Genomic DNA, 18,204 nt, shown 5'->3' on the forward strand with positions numbered 1-18,204 from the left:
AGACGTGAGGAAAGAAAAACCGCTGCGCTGAAAGGAGGAATTAATCCGGTGTTGCAGGTAAATCCCACAACCAACTTCCACGTGTTAACTGGGTTGCTGCAGGGTTAACGCAGTTTTCTCTCCACGCATCTCGCACACCTCACCCGATTTTCCAAGAGGTTGGCCGAATAGTTTCATATGTGCGCTGCAAACAGTGTGATGAATCTCAGTTTTAAATCAAACGTGCGACGCGCGTTTTATCACTCAATCCGTCCCGTCTTCACCGCCCGTCGGCGGGTGCACGAGGCTCCAGCCACTGGGCCTGTGCATACATCTTTAATCACGCACCCTCCACCGCGGCCTTCGTGCAGAAAACCTAAAGTCATCGTGGCAGGTCGAAATAAATATTACCCCCCCCCCCCCCCGTCTCCAAACACACACACACACACACCATCGGAGGGAGAGAAGCACAGCTGTGCACGTTCACTGAAGGGTCAGTCTGAGCCGGACAGCCTGCACACCAGGCAGCTCAAAACCATTACTCACTCCGGAAATCAATCCGGCAGTCAGCCGAGGGACAATTCATCCTCGCCGGTTAAAAGCTACTTTGGTTTACACATTCCCAAGATGCCCGCGGCTCCTCTGCTGCAGCGTGATTGCTGGTTTTATGAAGTGGGCATATAGTGCCACGGTGCTTTATCAAGTGGCCAATGGCAACGCAACAAATCAGAGCTGTGGATTTGGATTGATGTAGAACACTGATTCGAAAAGCCTTTGGCCCCGTTTCTTCTGTTTGAGATCCTGAAGGCAGCTCAGCAAACATCTCTTAAATCTTTGTTCCACTGTCTGGATGACATCTGTTTTTTCCTCGGTTACAAACGTGATTCCAGATGGATGACGTCTTAAATCCCCGGAATAAAAATGATGCATTACTGCTGTTTTGGGTGTCAACGTTCCCCTAAATAAGTGCATTTTTAAAATTCTTCATTGAAGTGTAGGATATAAGGGAATTGCACCTATTTGGGTTCTGATTTAGCATTAGGCATGTAAAACCAAATAAATCTGTGTTCACGGATAGCATATCACATGATATAATAAATGTTTTATGAGTTTCTCTGCATTTTACCATCTTCATCAAATGAGTTTGACGAAGAAGAGCGCCATACCCTTATCATACTTTCTGGATTTGGTTGAAAGGGAACAAATAATTGTCTGATTTAGCTGCTATTGTTTGTTTGTACACACCGCCGTGCAACAATGAGGAAGGACAAGACATCGGTTAAGACAACTTTGTCTTCATGTTAGAGAAAAGTAACATTGTAGCACTTAAATTGTACTTATAACGACTTATATAGATAACTTATATCTATAGCAAATTGTAAATTGGCTTATTATTCTATTACTATTATTTGATAAAATTGCACTTTCTTGTTTCTTGCTCTTCTGAGTTTGTATTGAATGCACTTTATTGTAAGTTGCTTGTAAGTCACTTTGGATGAACGCGTCGTTGGATATAAGCGTCAGCTAAATGACATGTAATGTAAAATTACATTATTACGTGTCATTTAGCTGACTCTTTTATCCAAAGCGCCCAATATAAGTGCATTTCAACCATAAGGATACAAACCCAGAGGAACAAGACACAAAGTGCAATTTCATTCAATAAGCCGATTTACAAATTGTTATGAAGAGCCATTATAAGTTCAGTAAAATACTTTGTCCCATTGAGACACAACGTTCTGTAGTAACGTGTGATAGGACTGACGTAACTAAACATTGTGAGAATAGGGAGACTGAAACGTAGGAAGATAACCTGCTGCTTCTTTTAATTTCCAATGTGTTGACATAATGCAGTCAGCAGTTCCTTTAGTCTTTGTGCAGACCTGCTAAACCCCCACAGCCCCAGAGGGATCTCAGGACCCCCGTTAGGAGCTGCTGCAGTAAAATGTAATGTGAGTTCAGTACTTAATGTCCAAACCAAGTGCTTTTACTGAGGCAGAAATAGGTTGCAACACATTCACTTGTAAATCAATGTTATGGTGTTCAAGCTTTAAAGAACACATATCCCCACATCACATGTTAAGCCCGTCAGAGGACGAATTGTGGCCCCTTTTATCTCCCCGTAAAGCCCAGAATCTCTGTGTGCCTGCAGACCCGTGTGCGTAAATCTTTTCCATAACTCCACACGCTCATTCTTCATTAACTGTGGATGAACGAGTGAATGCCTCTCAGCGAGGGTCGGGCGTTCTGGGAGCTCGCACGCCGCCCACGATGGCTCGAGGTATTACGCTCAAACGTGAAGAATCAGTCAAATCTGAATCTGCCACCTGACAAGCAACACTTTGCTCTCTGATAAATGTTCTCCAAGCTTTCTCTGAACTATATAGTATAGTACGTGTACCCTTGAGGTACGTATTTTTGGGGCCTTTTGTAAAATATTTGAGTTGTGTAGAATAGTGGCATAGTTCACTAATTCGTAACGTAGTATTGACGTATTGTTTTCCAGTGGGAATACAGAAATAGTTTTATTACCAAACGTTACATCATGGATGACTGATTCATTGCCTTTCACTCATTCTTGGTCACAATATTGTTTGTGGAGGATTTCTGTGCAGCTTCACGTGCAAGAAGCTGCTGCAAGATATTTCTTAATCCTCAAAAACCTGTTGTGTCACATTCCATTCCTCAATAGATAATATCCAAGTTCTTCACCAGACAAATGTGCACTCTTTAAAAAAAACAACAAAAAACTTTCCAGTCCCGTTTCCAGTGTTTTATTTATTAGATCCTGCGATGACATTGAACTGTCTTTCAGCGGTCTGTACAATATTTAAAATGAAAATTTAAAAATGTAATTTCCTGAACGAGACAGTCATGCAGCCACCTTGTTCTTTTCGTAGGATTTTCATAACTCGCAGCTCTTCCCCCTTTGCCGTAATGAGCTTTTGTTTTACATTTTCACAAAATCATGAAATATGCAGCCACTTCTGACATACTTTACAATTTGGGTTCCCCTTCTTTTGATTAATCCATAATACATTCTTGCCATTAATCGATACAGAACAACTTTTACGGTTGTCATCAAGATCTGCTGAGTTTTGACCTGCAAAGTATTTCACGAGAAAGTGAAACAGGACTTTTAACACGATCGAGGCCTGCAGCTAATTAGAACATTTAATGTTCAGAATGGCTTGCCGGGATGTGACTGGTGGAAGTATCACACTCTATCTCTCCATCTGTGTGTGTGTGTGTGTGTGTGTGTGTGTGATGATGGTAAGCCATGAAGTAGCCTGCATCGCTGTGCTGTATGGTGTGGGGGAGGTATCTGATTCAGAGAGAAGTCCGCAGGAAGGCAGAGCAGAATTCTAATAACACTGCATGCGGTGCCAGGGGGCAGAACACCGAAATACAGAAGTTTCTCTCTTTGCCAACATGATTCAAAAAGAAAGCGAGAGCAGGAAAAAAAAAAGAAAAAAAGCAACAGCCCAACATGATACGATGGAGATGTGCAACACCGAGTTGTGCTGGAGGAGCATCACTCATGTCTTTGTTGTTGCTGTGGGTGGTTGGAGCGTCGGTAGGGGAAATGGAGGCTGGGTGTCGGTTCACTCGGCGCCGGGTAGTCGTGTACGTGCGAGAGCACTTACCCGGGGACGTGAGTGTGAGAGCGGCTCCGTCGGCGTGGAGGACGTGGCGGATCTCTGACAGCAGCAGCTGACCTGATTCACGGAGGAGCATCACAGTCTCACTAAATGGAAGAATAGTACCAGTTCGCTGGAGGCCGAGCTGACAGCTGGCACTTATTTGTAGATTTATTTTAGATGTGTATTTTTTGGAGAGTGCGCGTGTCATTGTAGTGGCGGTGATGGGACATTAGGGAAAAGGGAGAGTGTGGCCTAAAGGTTCAAGAGGTTTGTAACTGTATCACGGTTCACCGGAGCATATCGTGTATGTTCAGTGTGTGCAGTATTCAAAAAATAAATAACTACGGTCAGTGAGGGAGAGTAAAAGGCCCAGGCAGCAGTTACACTACATGTTCATTTATAAGTCAGGGGACATTTGTTTGTCATATTTTTCATTTGGACGTTAATTTAAAATGTCATTTTTAATTGAATCGATTATAATTGTATTTTAAATGGTGATGCTGATATCATTCCCTCGCTACATTGTTGCTATACAATAAAATAAACAAAGAAATAGTATTAATAATGATGTAAGCGTCATCCAGAGGAAGATATAAACATGGCGATATTAATAAGAAAAGAGTTGAAATGTAGCTGCTGCTGTGAGTCTTTTAGCTCCATAGAGTTGAGGACAAAGAGAGCGATGGAAGATGATCCCAAATATATTGTTTGTCGAATTGTGCGCTCTTGTGTGTGGACGCTCTGCTACCGAGGCGATCCAGCTGCCTCGTATTTGACAACATGTTTTTTCCTCTTTTTTTTGTACCCTCCTCTACTTTCATGGTGTTTGATAGCAGGATACCAACGACAGGTCCTAGACCTCTTTCTTAGTTAGCTGCGGGGTCACGTGACCGGTTTGTTTATTACTGAAAAAACAACAACAAAAGAACAAATGCTCCTGCTGTTGTTAATAGGTGGATAAGTTTGAGAGACCGGGCTCTTTCACAGTCACACTTTCAAATTGTTGCTTCATCAAACACTTTCAACATGGAGTCAACAAAGCCAGAAAATACTTTAGTCCCTGGTAGTTAATGACATTATCGTTCCTTAGGAAGATTGTAATAGAGATTGTATAAGAAATATACATTTCATTTGATGTCTCTACAAAAGGACACTGGCTCATTTTGCCCCGGAGAGGAGTCCCACATGCTTCCATGCAACACTGCTAACTGATGCATAATTTATGCCTGTAATGAACAGCTTTTACCATATTCTATATTTTAATACGACTTGTTTTTCCCCCATGGTCTTAGTTATTAAACTTGCATAGTGTAGCTTTCTAATTGGTGCCGGGAAGCCAAGAGACACACAGTGTATTTGTGGCTGCCCTCTAGTTCCCTTGTCTTGGAGTCCCACCGCTTGTTAAAGATGTGAAAGGACCCCTCTCTGCGTGCACACAGGACTCTGGCAGCCCCCACTGGAGTTTAAAATATATATTTGGCATTTGAAGAGAAACTTTTATTTTAGGAGCCAAGCAGCAATAAAGGATAAAAAAAACCAAAAACACTGTCACAAAACGGAGGGAGATCAATACGTTTTCAAAAAGCCATTAAGGCCTCGACACTCATGAAAACCACAGCTGCTCTGCATGTTGAACGGCCCGGCCCACCCGCTTCCCGGTATTGATTGAAAGTAATCATTTAAAGGCTTCACCTTGGAGCCAGATTGCTGCTGGCCTTGCACCTCGTCGGTCCTAGTTTTCTCTGAAAAGATATCAGGGCACCAGAAGAAGAACCGTAATTAGCCAACAACGGGGCTGATGGAACTGAGGCTGATGGTGCCCAGTAGCTATTAAGCTCAAGGTAGGTGAAGGGAAACGTGCTAGGAACAAAACTGTGTAGGGATGACAGGGAATATAATATATATATATATATATATATATCAAATAAGGAGGGGAGAGATAAGGGGGAGGCTGGGATGAGAGAGCTCAGCCTAAAGCAAGCAGGAAGTAGGTCCCCAAGTGACCTGTCAGTCAGAGAGAAAGCTTTATTTAGACGTTGGGATTTTTATTATTTGTGAAGCTCCACAGGGAATATTTTTCCTGTCGAATCCTTCACTTACTCCTCGGCGCGATATAATGAAACACATTCATCATCTACAAAAAAAAAAAAGAATCAGCAACGATAATTGTGCAAATGCGACTGTCTGTTTTGCGGGAGATAATTGCTAAATCGCCCGTCTCCTCCCCCGTACCGCGCGCGCTCTTCCCACCTACGGTGCTATTGACAGCTTAATAATTTAGGCCCTAGCAGTCTGAAATTAGCTTGATCTTATCTGTCAGGAGTCCTTTGTTGGTATTGATTTAAGATATTAAGCCTGTCAGTACGCATACAAAAGGTGCCATGTGACAGTTTTATTGCCTGTTTCACTCATTACACACTCCATCTTAAAGCAGTTTGCCGCTCGACTTCCCAGCACTTGTTAATTATGAAGACCGCCACACTGTTGCATCTCCTGCTAGTTTTACTTCCCTCCATGCCGGCTGCTCTTTGTTGCAGTCTGGCTTTTGTTTCTGAGGATCTATTGTTTGAAGAGAGGCAACTCCTCAAATAGATTCACATTTCATATTATGATAAACCCTCCATCTCGAAAAAAAGCCTTCGTCTGTCTTTTGACACGCTTGTTATCAAGATTTTCTGATATGTATATATATTCACAATCCGGGCCCTCCCTCCACATTAATCCCGGAGCCTTTGGCTTCTTATCCCCTGCATCCCAACCAGTGGCTGGCAGACTCCCCTGACATTTGTTTACCACTCCATCCATCAGGCCCTTGTCACTGACGCCTCTGAGGCGGCAGCAGATCCCGCCGACAACTAGACGCAGGCTGGCACGTCACACGGGAGAGAGGCAGAGCGCTCTTCTGTGTTTAAACTTCAGATGGTTGTGGCCTATTTATGTCTGTCTGATGTCTGTGTGTGTATCGTTTTAGAGGAGCGATTTGGGAAAAGGCAGTGAAATCTATAGCTCGTGTATGGAAAGCGTGTATTCCACTACCTTTCTCTTTCAATCGCGTGTTCGTAGCTCAAACTTCTAGGATACATGTTGTACAGCATTGCCGAGACATCGCCACTGCAGAGGCATTTTCCCCGCAATGAAGAAGGGTTCTTTTGTAACGGATGTGCCTTTTGGCACCAAACTGCAGTTCACTTGTCATGGCTGTCTCAGCAGCTGAGGCACCCTGGCCATCTTCCATCAGGTACCTACCAACCGCGTGGTCTTTATCGCCTTTGGCACTAAGATTTAGTTGTTTTTTTTTCCAATTGAAAAGAATTGCTCTTAATCCTGTAGGACGTCACTTCCGTTTTACCGTAACATGGTTCCTCACCTTTTCAAAAATTCTGACTACGCCTCATTTGCGTAAACGACCTGTAACGTCAGAAGCGTTGTGTGATCACTTCAATGTCACTATGTTGTGTATATATGTCGTAGTGGAACTGGGTTTTGCCTGCGTGAACTGCTCCGTCCTCTTATTTTTGTGACTGGAAAAAAAGTAATTCTATTTGCCTCGGTGTGAAAAACATTCTGTTGACCAAATTTATCTGAAGGACAACAACGCAGCTCTGGAGTATTGCTTGAATGAGCAATCAAAATACGTCTTTTATTTCTCTGCTACTATTTATTTTTGACTGCGGCCCCGCTAAATATAACAGCCTCCACATAATGATCGCATCTCATTAAGGCAGCAGAATTTGCTGTAGGGTTTCCTGTGTTTAGCATGCAGAGTATGCAGCTGATTCTTTTTTTTATGCAAAGGAAGAGGGTCTTCTGTTTTTTGTTTTTAAGAAAATTGAACAAAAGTGGTTATGCAGCTCATTTGCTCATCCAGCCTTCTGTCTTGTTCTCTGCCAGGTGCAGATCTGCAGGTATGCCAAACCAAAGGCCCGACCTGCTGTTCAAAGAAAATGGAGGAGCGGTACCAGGTAGCCGCGCGCAGCAACTTGGAGTCTGGTCTGCAGGTTGTCAGTGCTCAACTCAAGCGTCTCATCATCCAGAACGCCGCCATTTTCCAAGGTAAGCAGTGAGCACAGTTGGTCTCAACTGGCACAGAAAATCCTCACCACCACAATTGCATTTTTTTTTTCAAGTCCGATAACTGACGGCCATAAATCGGCGCGGTAAGTACCCAGTTCCTTGGTTATACGTCCCCGCATAAGGGGTAATGCACGCAGACAGGGAAGAGCTGCTCAGCTGCTTTTCCACTAAACGTTGGACATGCAGTGAGACATGTGGTTAAAGTGACTTCAGATGTAGCCCCGTCGTCGGTGCCAGACATGTTGTTCCGTGGAGTGTCAGCCTCCGGAGATTCTGACGCACTGCAGTCAGTGGAGGCTGTTGTGTATTTACAGTGTGAAAAACGCCTGTCAGCAGCGGTGGGAACTGGGAATCACACTCAGAGGAGCAAGGTCAGAGGACTGGTGTGACTGGTTCTAGTGGATGTAAGAAAAGTAGGAATGGTCAAACCAGGAGACCCTGAAGTTGGACTGCTGTCAGCTGAAACGAGGGGGAGGCAGGTGACTGCTGAAAGTGGGTGAGGGGACGGTGGAGTCAGCAGGAACTGCGGCACCCTATTAAATCAGTATCCCCCTGCTGAATGCTTTAAAGAACTCTGCTGCCTCCTCTCATTTCTCAATTTTACCATCTATGTTCTCAAGCGCTTAAGAAAACTGTCAATCAAGCAGCAACAAAGGCCTTTTAATAATGCCTTATAATGAATGGAATAGTTCCACTTTGAATGGAAGGTGGGAGCCGTTCACAGCCGTCACTAACCTTCATCGCCCGAACCGGGTTTCTGGTCGTGCATCGTGTTGGAAAAAAGAAAATGGAGGAACTCCGTGTTGCAAGCATCACTTTTAAACGTGACATCAGGAATTGTAAATCCTAGAGTAACAGACGGTGTCACTCATGCTTGATTCTTTCTATATACACTGATCTCACAGGACTACGGCAACAAGAAGGCAGGAGGACTATTATTTTGATTTATATGCTAGCTCCAGTAGCAACAGGCAACACGTTAGCTGGCTGGTCATGACCTAGCCTGTTAGCCTTAGCTAGCTGATACCAACACGGTTTGAAACGGCCCGCCTCAGCTACACCCAAACTTCAACTGTTTGCCCACTTTTGGATTAGGTGGAGGTAAGCTGTGTCGTCACTGCTAAGATAGCGATGGCCATTAGCCTTCTGCTACTCGTCTACTCAATATAAATTGTGCTAATATTAAGTTTTAATGTCATTCTCTATAACTTTCCAAACAACATTGGCTCACTTTAATCAAAACTTCAGTTTCACGTGACGGATTTCAACCTTAGCAACTGGTTTCAAGTAAACTTGCCGACAACAAAGGCAAACATAACATTTTCCTCAACAGTGCCACCATATGAGCAACAGATGGCATGAAATATATCCCTTTCACATTTAATGTTGAGCTTTTCTTATCACGCCACACAGGCCCTTTCTATCCAGCGCTCTGTTTACTTTCTCTGGGTTTGCAGTTGAGGCGGGGTGCGATCGCGGGTTGGTAAAAGCAGCCCCATCCTGACATGCCAATTAAAACTTGAGGTTTAATGGGGACCAAGGGGTTTGCTTGACTTGGTTGTTACACACTAACTTTGTTAAAGGCTGCCGCTGCGGTTTGCCTGCACTTTCCTAGAAGGGGTTCAATGCTAATTGCTTTAGCATAGGGCTTGAGAGAACTCCCCAAACAGCCCCCGGACCAAAATCCTTTTAACATCCTGGTCTTATCTGTTTCCCTCTACTTCATTTTCACCCTTTCTTTTCTTCTCTCCCTCTGACGCTGTCATCCTCTCTCCCTTTCTCTGCCTCGCTCAATCTGCGTGACTTTTCGTTCTCTTTCTTTCTCCCTTCTGTCTTGTCTACTCTCCCTGTGTTCGTGCTGCTATTGGGAATTGAGTGCATGCCTTGTTTGCGATCTTTGCCGCCCTCCATCTCTTTTCTCCGTAGGCACGTTTCTGCCAGAGATCAAAGGTTTCCCCTTCTCCACTCGTCTATCTCCCATCTTTCTGAGTGCTCTCTCTATCCCCGCATCCCTCTCTCATCGCAGCTCCACCTGCCCTGCTCCGCTTTCCCAAGCCTCACACTCCACCAGAGTTTTTCGCTCTTTTGAAGTCAACTTCTCCAAACAATCGAAAAAGAAACGTCTCTCTCTCCCTATGTTCGTCTTCTAAGTGGTGAGATGACGGGCTGCTTTCACCTAAAGCTTCTTCTAGATCAAAAACCGGGAAATAGGTATGGCATCAGGAATTTCTGATGATGTGTGTGGATCTCGCACAGAATGCCTCATATACCATTTAGCAATCTAATGAGCGTGATCGGATCTCTTTATAGTAAACCAGGGAACCTCTAGGTAATGGATGAACTGCAGCATCCACTCCGATATGGAACAGACTGGGATTTCATTTTGATTCACATCAGCGAGATCATAACGTCATCTTCCCCCGTGTGCTGTGCTTGCCTCGCGCTCGATGGCTTGATGCTGTCAATTTAGTTCAAAATGAGAATCTCTAAAGCTGTGCAGGACGGCTGTATTAAATCTAATCTTTTCAAATGAGAAGCAGATCTTGTGCATGGCAAGAATTTCATTTAGAATATAAACGATGGAGTCCAATATTTTCTGAGGAGTGTATCATTGCACATCACTAAGCAGCCGAGAGATGAGTGGATACATGACATTTCTTGCTGAGTTTTAGTCAGGGGGATAAGTGATGATTGTAGCGTACGAGTCTTAAAAGGGCACAATGTTGATTATCAACATCAGTTTGCTTCTCACAGCGAGTACCAACGGGAAGTTACTTGGAAAGGTTACGTAATGCAAAAGGTGCAAAGGTATTGTACTGATTACATGAGTAATAAAAAAGTTGAACATTGTCTTTCAACCAGCGTGTCGTCTTCACTTTGGAGGCACTAAATCCTGATGTTGAAATACAGCAAAAAAAGCACATTGCATAGGTTACTGTAAGCTTGCATCCTCCAGTAGCATACCGGCCTCCTGTGAATTACGTTTATATACTACATAATTGTTTGGGCACTATAGCTTTTCAGTAGTTTTTTCCAGAGAAACAATTATCACAATCATTGCCGCCCGCGACCCACCTCAACCAGACTGCTTTGAGTGCGTGAACATAACCTCATAACACATTAAGTGTTGTAATGCTGCGGATGCTTTGAGGAGAGATTTTATTGTAGGATTAAATATTGCAAATATATTTACTATCAATATTTTGAAAATCAGCTGACACCTTGTTAACAAACATTTCCTTTATCAATCTCAAAAAAAGGAGGTTACTTCATTTTTTGCTGCTTGAATGACTTGTTATTGTTCGAGCACTACAGTACTTTAAGATAGAGTTTCAGTCATCTTCCACTCTAATTTGAGACATAAAGAGACAAAGAAGCAAGGTGTAAAGAGTGTAAGGTGCTGTATGTGTGTAAACTGAACCAAGCTCTACTTCAAGGCTACAAGTACAAAAACCCGGAGCCCCTTTTCACACTGAGATTCCACATTTCTGTCGCTACGCCGTCTTTGCTTTTTCAAAACATTTAGGTGGGATTTCACATCACTCCGTTAGCTTCTTTTTTTTGCCTCCTACTGGTCGGCGCGCGCTAATAACATGCCATCCAAACGGCGTGCGTAAGGGTCCCCTTTTCACGGCCTCGCAGACTGGACTCTTTATGAGTGACTCAGTGGTGGAACAACTCTGTCTCTACATTCTGCCTTGGTGACTTTCACACAGAACAAAAAGGCAAAAGAGTCCTGCCTCCAACACGCTGTGCGAAAGGGGTCTTTACACTTTGGAAATACTTATGTTATGTTTGTGGTGTGATTACACAGTACAACTTGCATCATCCCCTCTCCCTCCCCCATCCCTCTGTTTTCTCTGCATGCGGCGAAACTCAGAAAGCAGAAACTCATCCAAAAACCTGCTTCTTGCATTGTGGGTGACTGGCAGGTCTAATTGTTGTTATTTCCCAGGCGATTATGTCCTTCAGAGCAGCGCTGCTACTGTTCATCCCCCAGCCTTCAGATCAAAAGTTAGATTACCCTCTGTTAATGAGAGAAGCTTGTATTTGACTTCTCTCAAAACAACTCAAGGCCGCACAGGAGCCGCAGGCGAGATCTATTTAGTTTGTGCAGAATGGCACGTCAGAAAACGAGCCTCTCCTGACTGCCGTGCCGGTGGAGAGACCGTACCGCTGTCTGCTCGGTTTCAGCTCGATGCTCCTCTGCAGCCCGAGGGGAGTCACACTGGAGTCCAAAGAGCCAACCCGCTTAATAAACATGAGAGGACAGGGTTGGCCCCATTGCTTATGTAGTCAAACATGTGGCGAGGAAAGTTGAGCAGCGTGAGCGGGTGCAGATATCAGAGTCTGTGTGATATCCGCTGAAAAAAAAAAAAAAGAAAAAGAAAAAGTGGGACAGCCGGCCCGGTGCTCCTGGAATGACTCAATGAGTCCATAAAAGGCTCATAGGCTCAGTGGGGTGTTTGAAAACAGGTCTGACTTGGACTACTTTCAGGCAGCATGAGGGCAATCTGTATGTGGCTTCACTCGTCCCTGCGAGGCGGGAGAGATTTCTCTCCTCTGCTCTGAACTCCCTTCGGCCACGCTCTGTAAATGAGCGGGAGTCTGAAGGAGCTTGAAAGGAGGCTCATATCTTTTTATCCGACATAAACACAACGAGCAGCCCGCGCTCTCTCCGCTCGGACAAAAAAAATGTGCTTTTGTGTCCTTGAGTTCCTCATACCTGCTTCCTAGCTGGCCAACAAATTAGCATCTCATTAGCAGTCTCAAAAAATGACATCGACTTCCCCCTCGTCTTCTGGATGGGTTTTAATTACTCTAAGTGAATAAGGCATTACAATGTCAGCCCCCCCCCCCGTTGCCCAGGTGGGGGCAGTTGTTGACCTTGACAGACGTTTGCGCTCATTTGTCCCCGATAGTGCTGAATGGACGTTCGCCGTGGCAGTAACCCAAACGAGATGTGGCAGCAGGCGGATGATGCAGCGGCCGGCAGGCCAGAGCTGCCACTCCGTCCAGGACCCAATAATCCAAATGGGATCTCGCTGCCCTGCGCATCCATTCCCCGTCTCCTGCTCGTTACCCGGGCGCTCGATCCAAAGTGCTGCGGGCGTCTTGGGTCGGAGCGCGCCTCTCTTCTGTGCCGCCCATCATCCGCTTTCCAATAATCATCCCCTCGCCGCACGCTCTCTCCGTGGAGTCGTTTTGTCTCCTGGAGAAGTAGTAATCCAATAAGAGCGGGGACTGGTTGGATGTATGCCTGCTGCGAGATGTCTAAAGTTGTTTACTCGCTGCACCGGGCTAATCTAATAACTTAATGATGGGGAGAGGCACTTTTTGCCATGTCCAATGGATTCCTTTGAGCATCGTTTACCAGACGCGATGGGGTTTACCCGCCATTACCACATATTCTTCTATCAACTCGTAATTTGATTTCCACTTAATTGCCGTGTTTTTCATCGTCATGCGTCACTTCTTGGTTTGCTCATAATGAGTTTTTTTTCTGTACTTTTTGAGCACTGCTGGGCTGGCAAACCTGTGCAAGATGACACTTAATAAAGCGCCGTGATACCGAGAAGCACGCTGTCTGTTTGGGATGTGAGTGTCTCTTATCAGCGAACAGCTGAAAGATTATTTGAGTTTTTGTCAGCCCGAGAAAGACAAATCCTCTGCAGGTAAAGACGCAGCACTGAGTGCAGAAACATCCAGGTAGACGCACCGGTGATGCCGCCCTTCTCAGTTTCCGTCTCATTAGCCAGTCTGCTGCTTGTGAATCACCAAAGGCAAATACAAAGTGAAAGTTTGTGTGCAGTTTCCCGCTGAATAAGGATGACATGGTGTGAATGTTATGTGTGTGCCACACTTTCCCCCGTGTGTGTGTGTGTGTGTGTGTCTGCCAATACATAGTTTGAGGCAGACACAGAAAAGTGTGAGCAGATAATGGGAATGTATTTTAAATCTGCTATATTACTGTAAATATATTTGGAGCTTCGTTAACGTCAAACACCACAAGATGATATACCACAACACACAATAGTTGACTGTGACAGGAGTTAGTAATGTGATCCGGCAAGAAGTCAGCATTCTTGCTCTTCCGGTTCACTTGTCTTAAAGTAAAAAAACAACTTGTTTCCCTTTTAATTTGCAGTGTCTCCTCTGCCTCAGCTGACTGACAAGCGGCTGTGACGTAAGCTAGTGGAGTTGTCTTTTACAAAGTGTTACTTGTATGTTAGTCACTTCACAAATCACCTGGTTGATTGCTAAAAAAAAAGCCTTTCTCACAGCAGACTTTACATGTTACATTACATGTAATTTAGCTGACACTTTTATCCAAAGCGACTTACAATAAGTGCATCCATGTTTAATTGTCGTAATGCATCAGTGAGCCAACGTGCACAATGCCAGGAGCCTCAAACCAAAGGAGCTAAATTGAAATCAGCCGTTATTTTCATCATTTAATTATTTAGTTACTTTAAGTGAAAATGTCTTTGATGACAGAGGCCGATGTATATGTATGTATGGCATTTAAGTAAAGGCAACGGTAGCTGTGAGTCAACGATAGCTGGTTACAAAAAACTGTAGTATGATTGTGTGGAGGATGGTTTCAAGAGCATGGATCGATTCAAACCGATTCTTATTAGAAATCAAATGAATTGATCGCCCCAACGGTTCAGAAACCCGTGTAACTCGCCTGTGGAAGCCTTAGTGAAGCAGGTGAGTAATAATAATCACTTTGGTTAGAGAGAACGACATGAGAATCCCTCACTGTTTTCTTCTCTCGGATAAACCCTGGTTTTCATTATTTCTTGCCTCCTCTTGTCGTCCCGTTTGTATTGTTTGGCTTTTCAAACCGCTTGTTTTATCTAGCGCGGGCTCTATGTCGGTTGCCAGGCGCTGCTGTCTCCACGGGGGGACCTCGCCATCTTCTTCCCTACAGGGCTGCTATCCTGTTAACGGCGCTGTGGGGTTTTTGTCTTGTGTGCTTCGCAGCACACCTTTTTTTTAATTTATTTTTTAAGCGCGCCTCCGTCTTTTGATATGACCACACTCAAAACCAAAAAGAGCCACGTCTGTCTCTGTGCAGATAATTTGTCAGCCGTGCAGCACAGCATGGGGTGGATATTTGCATATGATTCAGCTGTGGCTCTGGAAATCTTCAATAGGAGAATTATCACCCAGAGAGAAGACAGGCAGCTCTCTCAGACTTACACTTTGGGCTGTTGATCTTGTGCATTTCCACCCTTATTTTTAAACAAAAGCTGATTGCTCTGAGATTAGGAGGTGTGTGTTATATGTTTTTATTCATTCCGAAAATACCTGTGGAGAGAAGGATCGGTTCGCTCTGCTTAGGAGCTCGGTCTGTTTTTTTTTAAAAGGAAATGATCATATAAATTTGTGAATGCATCGGCGCTTGTTCTGTGTTTTCTTAACATCTAAGACAGGAATATGTGGTCTTCTCAGAAGACGCTTTGCTCTGACAGATCTGCCTCATTACATCTGGTTGTTCCTATTCAGCCTTTTGAGACCTGAGGTTTGATTTCTGCTGTGATGTCGCCTCAGCGCAGCGTTATCTGTGGGGTGGGCGCTGGATTCCCGCTCTTCTCTACAATCCCTTCGTCGCCAACCCTGTTGTGTTCTTTGCGCTGATGTGTCAGAAAATAGTTACGAGCGGCTTCTAGGGCCAAGCGGGGCTCTTTGCGTTTCAGCCACGTTTTAATGATGTGCCCTGTTGCACGCCTCTCGAGCTGAATTTCATCATGGAGGAAAAACAAACAGTGTGGAGTGAGGATCAAAGTGTCATTTGAAATGCTATCATCAAACAGAGCTGAAGGGACTGACAGCTCTTCCCAGCTCCAGCCGAGAGACGGAGCCTTTGTTTCTCTCAACGTCAGATGACATGTGAGTGTGCCGGGATGGAGAAGAGAGCGGAGGGCAAGAGGAGATAGAGGGGGAGGGCAAGAGGAAAGGAAAGGACGAGGGGAAAAGGGCAACAGTGGAGACACAGGAGGAGGGGAGTAGAGGACGAGCAAGGAGAGCAAAAGACAAGAGAGGAAAGGGAAGATGAGGGATAAGGCAAAAATTAGAAAGGGAAGGAAATAAAAGGAAAGAGGAGTAGAGAGGGAGGGAAAGTGAACAGCAGAGGCGACAAAGGGGGGAGGAGAGAATATGATGGGACAGAGAAGGGGGGCAGAGGAGACTGAGGGAGAAAAGAGGAGAAGGACAAGGTGGAGAGCGAACGCAGCATATTGACATGAACACAGCTCTTACCGAGCTAATGGGCTCCTTTTTAAATGAATCATGCAGCATCTCCATGCATCATGTGGGACTTCTCTCCCCTTAATGGATGATACAAATCTGCTTTCCAGAAATGCCCACAGTTCTATTCAATCAAAGCCGTTTCTGCAGGCCGAATCAATGCAAATGCAGGATCGCATTTTAACAGCCACATCCATTAACAAGACGCTTTTTCTGAAAGTGAACATTTGTCTTCATACCGAGTCGAATTGAGGCAATTCCTGGCTGTCACTTTGTTTATATTCACCCTCACTCCAGGCCCGGCGTATTGAGGATGCTGCTCATGTGTTGTCGCGGCAAAAAAGTTCCCTCTCACTTTCACTCAAAGGTATCGCTTCCTCAATCTGAAGTTATTTGAGCTCGGCTCTTTGGGGGCGAGCCTGAAGACCTGAAGGTGTTTGCCTGTCAATCTCTTTCTTTGTGCACCACGTCTGGCAGGCCGTGGCATGGGACTCTCAAGAATTAATCTTCAAGGTCCCCTTGTTTATGACTCGCATCCTCCGCTTTGTAAAAGTGCACTCTGCTGTCAGTTCACTCGCAGGTTGGAGTTGTTTTAACCCACTTCAGGTTGCAGTTTCACACGAGTGTGTCTCATTGTGTTTGATTTCTTCCTCCCGCTGTCGTGGTCGGTATCTCTTGCGAAAGAGATTCTGGTCTCAATGGCACTCTGTGGTAAATTATAAGGTTGATGCATAACTAAATAAATGAATATCACGGCTGGGAGGCTTTCCATTTAATTTCTGCTCGGCCTCCATCAGTTTGTGGTTCTTCCTTCACCTGGCGACCCCAACAGCTTGCCCTCGTCCTCTTACTCCCAATTATGCACTCACGGTTCAAAGGGATGCATTTTTCATTTTGGCCTATGAAATATTGAAAGACTTACGCAACATGTGCTCAGCCATGCAGACGTAACAGCCATGTCAGGGCAGGGTCGGGCAAAGGGGCTGATCTTACATCTTTGGGACCTCATGGCTTATTTACAACAATATAAATATGTAACCAAATACAACTTATTTTTTAATGAGGGCCACTGTCATCAGTTAAACCCTGTGATGTGACCTGTGTTTAACCTTTCTGACTAGGACCTATTGCTGTCTGGAGAGTGATTTACGGTTTCTCTAAGAAGCAGGCTGGCTGATGTTGGAATATATATATATATATATATATATATATATATATATATATATATATATATATAATATAGTGGCTCGGTGACGCCGTGCTTTAAGCTCAGGCAGCAACCGTGGGGCCTGAAACGAAGCTAATGAGGACGTTTGTTAAACTCGCATTACTTCCACTGACCAGCAGGACTCTACTTTCCCCTTGATTTATTACCTTAGGAAACATTGACAAACATGGGTTTATGGTCCCAATTAAGAGTTTCAAGTTTTATTCGATATAGCAGGAGGTCCATTCAGTAAACTGTGGTCCAATTTAGAGTAAAATTGTCCATAAAGAAGAGAATGCTTTAAAGCGGGTTTACCTTGTGATTAGGACATTTCGCTACTGCAGCATTGTTTTGGGGCAGGAGTTGTCAGTGTTTTCATATCACACATTCACAGTGTACTCACAATTCATGAAAGTTCATCTACGACTTGGCCTGCCTTAAAATGCTTTACTCAACGTCAGGGAATACGTAGCTCCACTCTCTAGTTTCCTTTGGTTGCAAAGAAGAGTGGCTATGGTCAAAAGCCAGAATGTCGGCGGAAGAAATCCCAACCTCGAGGCATATATTTATTCATAAATGTTATAGAAAATCTGATACTTGTTGAGTTGTTATTGCGACTCACTAGCTTTGTAAGAAATCCAGCCATGGGACACGACCTTATATGCCGTGCTGTTCCCTCTATAATGGTGGCTCATTTCCCACAAACCTTCTAAACTGGTCTTTTTATTAAATGTTTTTTTTATCGGCCGTAGACAAATAATCCCGTAAACCTCAGATCACTGTGGGGATTGAAATTCCAGCAGCTCGTTAGTCCACTAAAAGAAGTACAAGATTTGAATAAATAGCCTCAGAGGACAGCGTAGGTGGATGAACATAGATATTGAAGATGTCCAGTTGCAATGGCGTACCTGCGGTGCTGATATGGAAGCAAATGAATCATTGTCCAATTTTTCTTTAATTACGAAGGTTTTGGCCTCTACCGGACGCTGAAGCAGGTGCGTGGTCGGTAAAGTCGTGTTTCTACAGAAGACACCTGAAGTGTGG

At 44.4% G+C, this 18,204-nt stretch overlaps 1 protein-coding gene across 1 annotated transcript in view; it reads left to right on the forward strand.

Moving 5' to 3' along the window:
• The window catches only part of gpc3 (glypican 3), an 83,453-nt gene that overhangs the window by 1,066 nt on the left and 64,183 nt on the right, over window positions 1–18,204 (forward strand). Inside the window, exon 2 of the mRNA XM_040174621.2 lies at window positions 7,515–7,676. Within this exon, the coding sequence (XP_040030555.2) occupies window positions 7,515–7,676 (162 nt within the window). The remainder of the gene's footprint in view (window positions 1–7,514; window positions 7,677–18,204) is intronic.

The sequence above is a fragment of the Gasterosteus aculeatus genome, chromosome 4 (assembly GCF_964276395.1).
Source record: "Gasterosteus aculeatus chromosome 4, fGasAcu3.hap1.1, whole genome shotgun sequence".
NCBI classification, from domain to species: Eukaryota; Metazoa; Chordata; class Actinopteri; order Perciformes; family Gasterosteidae; genus Gasterosteus; species Gasterosteus aculeatus.